Source organism: Bombus pyrosoma, linkage group LG4, assembly GCF_014825855.1.
Source record: "Bombus pyrosoma isolate SC7728 linkage group LG4, ASM1482585v1, whole genome shotgun sequence".
Lineage (NCBI taxonomy): Eukaryota > Metazoa > Arthropoda > Insecta > Hymenoptera > Apidae > Bombus > Bombus pyrosoma.
In genome coordinates, this window is record NC_057773.1 from 10,898,147 (window position 1) to 10,909,239 (window position 11,093).

Genomic DNA, 11,093 nt, shown 5'->3' on the forward strand with positions numbered 1-11,093 from the left:
CGATCCGAGTTTTTTCGAGCTTTCACGGCAGGCTCATTGAATTGAATCAGCCGGCATTAAGTCGGATTATATAGCTAAACTGTTGGAGATGAAGCGCGTCGCGGACAGATATATTAAGGCTGTCAGTCGAGACGGAAGGCTACATGATCGGACTGGAGAACGAGGCCGGACGCAAAACGAGACCACGAAAACCTGCGCTTCATTCACCACGACGTCGACGCTGTGACGGAGCACGCGACAGCTTTCCTGTCTCGTGACCGTGAACCGTTAACGTCCACGAAGCACAACGGCTAGCCGCATCCTGTCTAGGATCGTCGATCGATAGCTCGAGACTCCGAGCTGAGAAAAACCGTTCGTTACTCGTGGAACACGCTGCTTGTACCGCAGTCTTCGAAATGTTATCGTTTTTCGCATCGACTCCGGACGATAAGCGAACTTTGAATTGGGTGCTTCGAGAGGGAGATTGAAATTCCTCGACTGTGATTGCTGACGATCGTAATTTGGGAGAAAGGAGAATTTTGGAGTGAATGAGATTGGTGAAGAAACGTGAAACGCGAGGATGTAAGAGAAAGTAAATTACTCGTATAGAAATGCATCGAATAGATATGGAAGTAGATACTTTTAAGGAGCTTTTGTGGACTTTTTGGAAGAGTTTGGAGAAGGAACGTACGATTATGTAAAGAAAGATGGATTATTTTATTTTGTTTTATTCGTTATATCGGCCGGGAAATTCATTAGTAATACGATAAGTAATATAAATGTAATATAATAAATGGGTAATCGATTAATAATTATAATTACTAGGAACTTGATAGTTAAAACTAGTTCTAACTAATACGCGGTTAACAAAAAGTAACTGACACTTAAATAGAATTTAAACGATAAGAATTATCAGCTAATAAAATAAGAAATACAGATGGAAATGGATATTTTTAAAGGATGGAGACTTTGAATAAAATTAAAATAGAGGATATCAATTTTCTGGGAATTCTCGCTGTATCCCGTAAATATCAAATGACATAAGCACCCTCTGAAACTACGTAATCCATCATACGTTACTTTCAAATGATTTTAAATCTAGAATTATCCTTCATTTTGACAAATTTCAAATATTTCATTTGCGCAATTACTGAAAACACGCAGCTGCTTCTAGCGAATATCGTCGTTGACTTTTATCGAGACAGAAGCATAATTATATACGTCTATCTACTTTCGTCGTATTACTTTAATCATAATCACCAACGTAAAGCCGTTTGACTCGAACAAATTACAGCATTGCGATTTAAATATGTACGTACATGCTACATTTCAAGCACTTCCCTCCTGTCTCGTCTCATAAAATGTCCTAAAGACGGAGTAAGGAAGAAGACAGCTTGGTTTTTCGCGGCGCGACCACGATCTAATTGGATACGAAATGAAGTCGACGAAATCCCGAAGCAAAAATCGCCGTGGTGGAATTTGAAATTCATATCTTCCGGCTGCGCGAAAGGGTGCGTCGCTCGCGCATCCGTCATCTTTTTCTGCCGGCCAGGAGAGCGCATAATTGCGCTGCTGCATAAACCGCGTCCCGCTTGGACGTCGTGTCCGGGTCGATGCCATTGGCCGAGTAGCTCCAAGAAATCTGTATCGTGTTGCTTCGTATCTCGTTCCATTATCATTGATAGTATAAATTCCAAAGTGGATTTCAGAAAATAATTCTTGTAGCAACGTGGTCATTCTTCTCTACTCTTCAATTTATGAAGTTGATCGATATAGCTGCCGAGCAGCTCAATTAAAGCAACAAAGAAGAGTGGCAATTAAGAAGAAGGTAGATTCTACTGCCTGAAATTCTATTGGATCATCGAAGCAATCGACCTCCTTTTACTCTTGCTAAACTTAGCTTATTCGAAAACGTCCAATAGTGAGCTTTCTGAAAAAAACAGAGTACACGCGTGTATCATCCGGTCAAATAGTTGCATCGTGATAACATTTTTATTTCTATTGTAAATACAAAAAGAGCAAAGTTGCCGAGGAGTCATTATACCTATCGATTCAAAGGTAGTCAATATTATAAATCTTATAAATCTTAAGAACAATTAAAATTCTTCCAAACTTAATCAAACTTGTCTGATATTCCATTTTGTCTGTAGTCCTCTCTTTCCAAACAACCTCCTCGGCCGATTTCCTGCAAAGTTGAATATTTTCCAAACGCGTCGTCAACTTCGGCAAACTTGTCGTCAATGATGATCGACGATCATTTGTATAATCGTTTTCCCATCAATTATGTATGTGACGATTTCTAACGAGCTCGGTTTTTCACCTATAACGATTTAAACGAGGGCGCGCACGACGCAAAGCGTTCTGGGGATTGTCGTAATTACCGAGAATTAATAATAACACCGTGGAGGCCCCCTGCCTGATCTTAATTGCAATTAATTTCTAATTCACCTGTTTACCCGTGCTACGTGAATCTGCCCCACCAGCCGTACCCGCGCTCTCCGCTCTCTCGCTCCCTCTCCTCCACCCCTCGTTCTTTTATGAATTAAATGCGCATTAACGTTAGACGATGTTAACGATTAAGATCAGGGGTCACGCTAATTAAAGGCACAACCGTCAGGTCGCTCCGCGTATAATTCCGGCGTATATTTTAAGCAAAATAAGACGTAAGACGTTCCATACCTGCAACAACTATAGTACGTTTACAATAATATAGAGCATAGAATATTCGATGCAATGAAAAATTAACAGTTTCCTATAACAAGTTCCTTCTTATTTTCCTCGCTGTGTTTCCACTATGGCGATTCAATCTTCGGCTAGTAATTTTCTCATTACCCAGGTAAAACTGAAAACTGAATTACTCGAAGATCGCTAACCAAAACCTCGAAGGCAGCAAATTGTCTCCCGTCCTGATAATAAATTGGCACTGACGTGAATCCATTTACCCGTGATCTAATAATCGCCGGCAACTTCAAAATTGCCCTAAAGAAACACCACGAGGTGGCAGAAAATTTATACTATAATGGAATAATTTGTCTAATGTAATAATAGAATCATCGTCTAAAAATGAAAGAAAGGGAAGAGGAAAAAAAGAAGGAAAAAGAAAAGAGAAGAAAGAAAAGGGAGGGTGGAATCGAAGAGTTTGTAGCTCGATTTCGGCTTCACGGGTCGTCGATTAACCAGAAGAGGCGATGAAAGAGTTCGATGAAATAATGACGGGACCAGGTCGATAAATAGTACGCCTTTGCTGGTCTCAGGGGCGGAGTGAAGCAGGTGGAAGGGGCTCGATGGGGCCCTTCAGGGCCAGCGTTAATGCCAGCCAACGGAAGACAGCTATCAAAAGCCCGTATTTAAATATTATCAGTGAAATTACAGTGCTCACTGCTCGCGAGAGCTGCTCGGTCATTACCGACTGGCAATTCGGCCTCTTTAATCGCCGTTGTCAATACTAATCGACATCGTCGTTATTTAATATTCCTCCGCGTGTTTTTCTCTTTTTTTACCGACTGTTCTTCCTCTGCTTTTTTGTGTCTTCCATATGGACGAATGGGAACACCAAAGTGGAGAACGCCGAAAGTTTTATTGAAAATTAATGGTGCCATCCTTTGAGTGCCTTCTTTTTTCAAAAGTGGTTACATATAACACGTTGATTTCCGGACGAAGGAGAGTGCGCAAGTCTACGCACAAAGTTCGAGAGTAGCTTGGTTCGGTATATTAAATGCAATATATACGTGTATTATTACAGAAAAGAGAAAAATTATTTTAATTCTTTATAATGTATTTAAAATAATTTGAGTAGCCATAGTTTCATCAATGTCTAAATGGAAATACCAGTTATCCTTATTCTTATCTGCCACGTATTAAAACCTAATAATTAAAAGTTAAGAATCACGAACATCGTTCCACCAAACAAACATATGTTATAAATACAATTAGTACTCTCATATTCTACTTGATTCTTGTCTACGTATCAGCATACTCCGATTCAATTCTCATGATGTCCAATATAATGAACAAACACCTCTTGTTTCCTCCAAAATTAACAAATATCATAACTTACCTTTACGACAGACAATCTCCGACACCGACGTACGTGACAAAACATCATCCGAAGCTGTAATATTATTCATCATATTCGCTTCGTGTGACGACCGAAGGCATGGCGATTACGCACGAGGCACCGAATTACGTCGACGGGATTATCTGTACCGTTTTCAACGTGGCAGCCACATAATAACACGGCGAGTATGCAATTAGGAACCGTCTACGGCAAAATAGTATCGGTGCTCGGTATCTGCGTTAGCTCCTCATTAGCATAGACCGGCGAATAGAGCAACTATGAAACGAGGAGACGAGTACACACATAGTAACGAAGGAAGGAAAAGGTTAGGGGGAGGCAAGACGAACGGAGACGCGGGTTGAGGAGTTGGAGAAATAATTAAAGCTCAACGATCGCTATCTAAATAATTAGAAGTTGGCGTGACTCTGCATAAGGCCGCGTGTACGCGCCGACTGAACTGTCAGATCGTAAGATTCCGCGAGGCGGGCATAATTAGACGAGAAATATGAACGCGAAATCCGTGTATTTAAATGACGACGCGCGAGGAAGCGATGTGTCAAAATCGTGCCACGGATATTCTTTTCTTCTACGATCGTGGAAATCGCAGCGGTTCCTAGCCGGCCTCGTGAGTCAGACCCGATGCGCTTTCCACTATCGTATCTGCGCAATCCCGCGGCCGAAGATCGCCGTATAGAACCGTGAAAAGTCGGCAGGAAACGTTGCGAAAATGCTACGAGAAGGCTGCAACACGAACCGTGGACAGTGTTTAAAAGCCATACAAATAACTGCCAAGCGGTTATTAATATTCATAGTGAAACGTTGTATAAGGACAACATACTTTTTATTTCATGAAATTTCTAATTACGAACTTGAAATAATTTGTAATCGTCGCTATTCTACGTACAGGGTTCGTTACACGGTACAACGAAAGTTTGCAAACATTGCGTAAAAATATTTCAAAAATTGAGATCTCCACTTGTCGATATTCGAAAATAGGCAAGTGGCGCGGATATCAATAACAGTGGATCGTGAGGTAAGAATGATCTTCAAAAAGGCTTGAAATTAATTTCGAAATTTTGCCTCTATCGTGCGATACAATTTTGTCGACTCGCTGCCTACTTACGTAAGCGTAACTTCCGTGGTCGCAGCATGATCGTGCGCCACATGGATTTAGGCAATTAGATGCAAATTATGGGAGCGTGTTCGAGGTTCAAAAGGCCGAAACACGTGGAGAATTCGCGAATAGAGACGGAAGAACGCAGGTAGGGGGCGACGTGCTCGGCGGCATTGTCAAAGGGTTCCTCCGGGAGGCTCGCGAATCACAGATGCAATCAGATAAAGGGCGGTTCTTCTCGGATTACCGTATGCGAGTCCCTGCTGTGTCCACGCACCTTAAACTACCATTCTCACGTGCGGCGACACAAGCAGAGCTCACGTGCTCGAGATACAGTTGAGGCCGACCAACGAGCGGTTCCCATGCGTTATCGGGATCAAATTATATAATGCACCCTTGACAAGGATTTCACGGACACGAGGTCTTTGTTAAATGCAACATTTCTACATGTGTTAACTCCGATTTAATCTTCTCGCGCTGAATTTTCCAGTTTTTCGTTCAGACTGTTAGACAGCACGATCGTAAAGTCTCTGATCAACGAGCGATGAAAGTTAAGATTCGTCGGTCACAAACATATAGCTTTATTATTATTAATTTACCAATTAATGCTATTAATATATTGACAGGTAACAAAGTGTAATACTCCGTTACACAAACAGGTTTTACAATTTTGCGGCAATTAGTAAAATTTTGATTGAAAAGAACTTTCTTCTGGAATTTCGTTGTCTTATTACGAATCTTGTTACTATTATGCAAGAGACTTTATTAGTACCGTCAATTCGTAAAACTTCACCGATAATAATCCATTCAATTGTGCAAGAGATTCCTGATATTATCTTTGATTCGTAATTATATCGCGTACTATCGGCGTTGCAATGAAGTTTCAGTCACACAGTTACATTATAAAAACTTAGAAAATTTGCCAAGAGATGGCAAAAGAAAACATACCTCTTCTAAAATTCCATAGAGGAAAATTTCAATTACAAATAGCACTCATCAAAGTGTAACGATTAAACTCGCGATCCAGCATAGAATTAGAAGAAAATGTCACCATAAAATCTTCAAAGGCTACGGTCGGAACCTGTTCCCATCTGACGACAGTAACGGAACGATCGTTCACGTAGGTTCGATTAAAGAATCACTGCCGCGTGCTCATCGCGGACGAATTCGATCACGTCTCGACGATACCGATGTACAACCACTATGATTACGCGAGCCACCTTCATGACGAACCAAAGTCGTGCTAGCTTCGAGATAGGCTGCGTCCGAAGGCAATCCGAATCAAGCCGATCCAGCTTGGAATTAATCGGACTTTTGTTCCGCGACTGAGTGCTTATTAAGCCTGATACTTTATTAAGTTTGATCTACAGGCATGCAAACACAATCCAAATACCGCGCGAGTGTATCGAAGCCACCATTACAGATAAACGTGACCGACCAGTAGCAATAAACCGACGAGATGTGATAGTTTTGCTTAGAATTTTGCTAGTCAGTAGAGCCGTCGTGATCGATGAATTTTAGAAATAATTTTAAACCCGCAGAATAGGACTCGGTTTCTACCGATCTACTTTTTCATTATTTTCATTATTATCCTTAATATTTATTATTAATCATTAAGTTTCTTGAATCATTTTCAATCCATCGCGTATTCCTGTTGCTATAAAATTTCTTAGTTTTAATTTTTAGCGTTCGAATATTGGATATGTCTGAAACAAATGAAATCCATAATCTTAGGAACCGGCGTGTATTTAACAAACTGAACACTCAACAAACATTCTATATACATCGTTCCTCTTTGCATTGTTGATAAGTAATTTAGTCGGTCTCGTAATTAATGGCAACGGGATCCTCGGCAACGAGATCTTTCGACTAATTTACATCTTTCCGATATTACAAACGATTTTCTATAAAACCTAGAATGAATATCTTTCGTTATTCGATAATTATGATATATACAAATATATACACGATCGATAATTACAATCATCGAATCTTGGTATCCAAATCGAACGAACTGCTCGTCGATTTTGGACGAAAGAACACGATCTGAGTGATCGAATCTGAATAAGATCGATTGATCTTGGTCTTAGCTGGGTTGCCGCATTTATGTGCCTTCAATTGGTATCGTTCGCCATACTGACGACCGCAATAATCGCACTTGTACGGTTTCTCGCCGATATGACCGTAAATGTGCTTGGCCAATTTCGTTTTCACGCTGAACCGCGATTTGCAGAGGTCGCACTCGAATCGTTTCACCCCCGTGTGACGATATCTGTGCACTTTCAGGCCCCAAGACCTCCGGTAACATTTGCCACAATCCTCGCATTTGTACGGCCTCACGCCTGCAAAATAAATGGAATATTCAATTGAAGTCTTTTTTGGTTTAACAATCGATTCTGCCTTTACTCATAGCCAGGAACATTCGACTCGAGATAAAATTCCTACCCTTCAAACTCTTTGACTTTTAAAATACTTGACGATTTCTTGTTGAACACATCTCAAGAATAGATTTCATTCATTCAAATTGCAGTCGTTCCAGTCACTCAAATTCTGATCGTAAACTTCGCTCCAAAACTCCATGGCACAACCCTATTTCCTAATTCCCTACAATCCTTAGCAAGTAGAACGTATGAAACATCGGAACCTGAACGAAATTAGTTGCAACACTGACGAACCACGAACGGCGTTTATGTGCTCGTAAAAACTGAACAAAAGGAAAAGGAAAGAATGGAATAAATAAAACTCCGTGCATGTCGGTTCCTGAAACGGCCAGTTTCTGCCCCATCATATTCCAGCATTTACAACCGAAACGTTATCGCCGTTTAAATACGCGTCTATCATATATCTCGAAACTTCGTCAAATCTCCTTTTGCGACGCGAAGGGTTTAATTGGCAGGCGTGTAAAAAGCGCAGTCTGCGCGTAATCCTCAATTTTCTAATTAATACAGCCCTTTCTCGGTTAATCGCTGCAACACAAGGGCGTAAGCGGCTGGCACGCTCGTCCCGTGATTTTTATGTCTCAATACCAGCCACGAATTTATACGAGTGTGTAAAATCCGCAGTAGAGAAGATCGTGACGGTCTTCGTGCGGAGAAGCAGTTTTAGCCGCACCACCAGACGAACCTTACTTCCGCGATTTTACTTAATTGTGAGAATATTCACATTGATTCTGTCTGACTAACTTGTGCTCATCAGCTTCGTCACGTTGTTTTAATAATTTTAACCTCGTAAGGTTGCAAATGTATAGTGACTTTGTCTACACTTGCGTTCCACGAGAATTCGTATTTAAGGAATTGAAAGAATAAATTACATATGCTTGTATTTCAGGAGATGATTCTCTTTATCCGGTAAACCAATTAGAATAAGTTATCCCGACACGTATTTCTATTATTTTGCAATTCATTGTCCTTGCCGTCTATTCGCAAGATAGACCATCTATCTAGAAGCTTATCGCGTAAATAATTTCTTTCCCGTTATAATAATATCTCAAGCTACACAAAATACACCGTACTCCTATCACCATACAATCTAGAAAAATGATCTCTATTACGAAACCATTCCCCCTACTAAACCCATGTCGAAAATCAGTATCGTAATATCTTGAGGCAATCCTGTTATGAAATTACCAAACTCATTCTACCTGAGAAATTCCCAAACTCTCACCATAGTGCGACAATATATGGTGTTTCAACGCGCCCTTTAAATGGAACCGGTGCTTGCAGATGTCGCACTCGAACCTTCTAATACCAGTGTGCGTCAACTTGTGGGTTTTCAACACGGAGGACCTCTTAAACTTGGCAGGACAAAGGTCGCACTCGAACGGCGAGTCCGCGGTGTGAACGATCATGTGTGCCCTGAGGCTACTCGGCCGGAGGAACCTCTTCTTGCAGATCGAACACTCGAACGGCTTCACATTGGTGTGCATCAGCTTGTGATCGCGCAACGACTGCCGATGGAGCAGCTTCTTCTTGCACACGCCGCACTCGAACGGCCTGCGGTTCGAGTGCATCTCGGCCTGGTGCGTCCTCAGCTGATCCCTCTGCTGGAATTCGAAGCGAGTCCCCGCGGTAATTGATTACGTTTTGCAGAAAGACTGGTGTCGATCTTGTTCCCGATGCTGTTCTCGAGCGTTTTTACGCTCGACAACGGAAAGAAAACGTGGAAACACTGGCATACCTGAAATCGAAGGCTGCAGTGCCTGCACATGAAGGCTTTGAACGTCTCGTGGAGCCGGAGGTGATCTTTCAGAGCCGAGGACCTTGGAATAAGAAATGTGGATATAGTGTATCGACCTTTAGAACTTCATATTAGTGCGCAACGCATACCAAAGCCGACTGATCAACTTCGTTACCCTTCCTATCAGGGTTCAAGTATATGATCCAATTTTGCCTTAGATTAATTTAATTATATTTAATTAATTATATCGAACTTCACTGAAATTAATTTATATATCTTTATATGCATTAGGTCTCACTGACGTACGCAGATGATATTGTGTTGATGGCGGATAGGGAAGAGGAGCTAAAGGAGATGCTAAGGAAATTCAAAAATTTCTATATGCATTAGGTCGTCCGGAAAGTTTCTTTCGTTTTACAAGGAAATAATGGATGCACAACATTTTCCGTTTTATATTATTCTATCGAACTACGTACGATCCATTTTGTTCTGTCAAGATAAAGATCACAACGTTCGACAGATTAGATTTCGTTTTTCTATAAAGATGCATCGCTGTAAAAGACGTGTGTATAAAAGAAAGACTCTTTTCGGACAATCTAATATATATTATATGCAATATAAGTTAACGCTAGTTTTGTAAAAGTGATACGTAATAACAACGATGTCATAACTGGTGTAAATTCCTTTCTAGAAATATGTGCAATAGGTTCCCGAAGAATTAAATCCTATATTCCGACACTTGGATTAAGAAATTGTCAAACAATGGAATCGATCGTTTTGCTTTCTAAACGACTCGCATCTTACCGTGAAAACTGCTTCGCACAAAGGCCACACTGGAACAATTTTCCGTGACTGTGCCCTATCATGTGCGTCTTGAACTCTGCTTCATCGGGAAACTCTATCCTGCAGACGCTGCAAATCAATGTTTTCCCTGTAGTCAACGCCTCTATGTATTCCTCGAAGTCTACGTATTCGTCCGACGTAATTTCCCTTTTAACCAATGACAAGCTTCTTCTTCTTTCTTTCCTACGTTTCTCGAACGTATAAACAAGATCCTGTGGCTCCTGTATCTTCCTCCTGGAGTCACTTTCGTACGGAACCTCGGCATCCAACTCGTCGTTCGCCGAGAAGTCCTCGATCTCGTCGAGCACCTCGGTCTTGATTTTCACCTTGCACCCGGTTGGGAAAAGTCTGATGAATTTTCATATCTAACACGCGGTTTCGCTCGGTGTAATCGCGCGCCACGATCTCCCCGGTTTCGTGGACATTGCATATGCAGGATATTAGATAATTTCGCGAGCGCTTCCGCGAGAAATGGCGGTGCTCCCGCGAAAGGAGGTGTGCTTCGCGATGAGCGATTTAATGACTCGACGCTTTATTACGTAAAACGAGAGACGAAAGAAAAAAAAGAACGAGGAAAAAAACGTAGGAACAGAGTGGGAGAGAAGGGCGCGAGGGGCGAAACGAGGAGAAAATGGAAAAACATTGCGTCGTCTACCTGTTTGGAAATGGTTGCTTTTTATATAATGAATTATGCAATTAGCAGATAGAGAACAGCGATCTTACGATACAACGAGCCGGTCGTTGATCAAAAGAATATTTTAGCCCAGTGTTTTTATAGACGCTATCATAACCTAATCGGAGCGAAGTCCTAGAACCTACTTCTTTGCACCGCTTGCAACGCTTCTGGATTCCTATTATCTTCACTTCGTCGTCCTCTTCGTTTTCCCCGATATCAATGCGATTTCGATGATTGTCTCTCGCCAT

General features: G+C 41.4%; 1 protein-coding gene across 1 annotated transcript; it reads right to left on the reverse strand.

Annotated features, from left to right (window-relative positions):
- Window positions 1–6,975: 6,975 nt before the first annotated feature.
- LOC122566543 (oocyte zinc finger protein XlCOF6.1-like) lies at window positions 6,976–11,093 on the reverse strand. The gene is made up of 6 exons (XM_043723960.1): window positions 10,989–11,093; window positions 10,131–10,495; window positions 9,327–9,408; window positions 8,814–9,192; window positions 7,132–7,492; window positions 6,976–7,063 (listed from the first exon to the last, which is right to left on the reverse strand). Exons 1-5 carry the CDS (start codon window positions 11,091–11,093, stop codon window positions 7,134–7,136), a joined length of 1,290 nt encoding a protein of 429 aa, XP_043579895.1. The 3' UTR covers window positions 6,976–7,063; window positions 7,132–7,133.

What these genes read in the sequence shown, in the direction of transcription:
- LOC122566543 (XM_043723960.1), bottom strand. Translation starts at nt 11,093, where the DNA reads ATGGCGAGAGACAATCATCGAAATCGCATTGATATCGGGGAAAACGAA. An exon ending in GTTGCAAGCGGTGCAAAGAA is followed by an intron (nt 10,496 to 10,988) that starts GTAGGTTCTAGG and finishes ACCGGGTGCAAG; the next exon opens with GTGAAAATCAAGACCGAGGT. An exon ending in TGTGCGAAGCAGTTTTCACG is followed by an intron (nt 9,409 to 10,130) that starts GTAAGATGCGAG and finishes TCTTATTCCAAG; the next exon opens with GTCCTCGGCTCTGAAAGATC.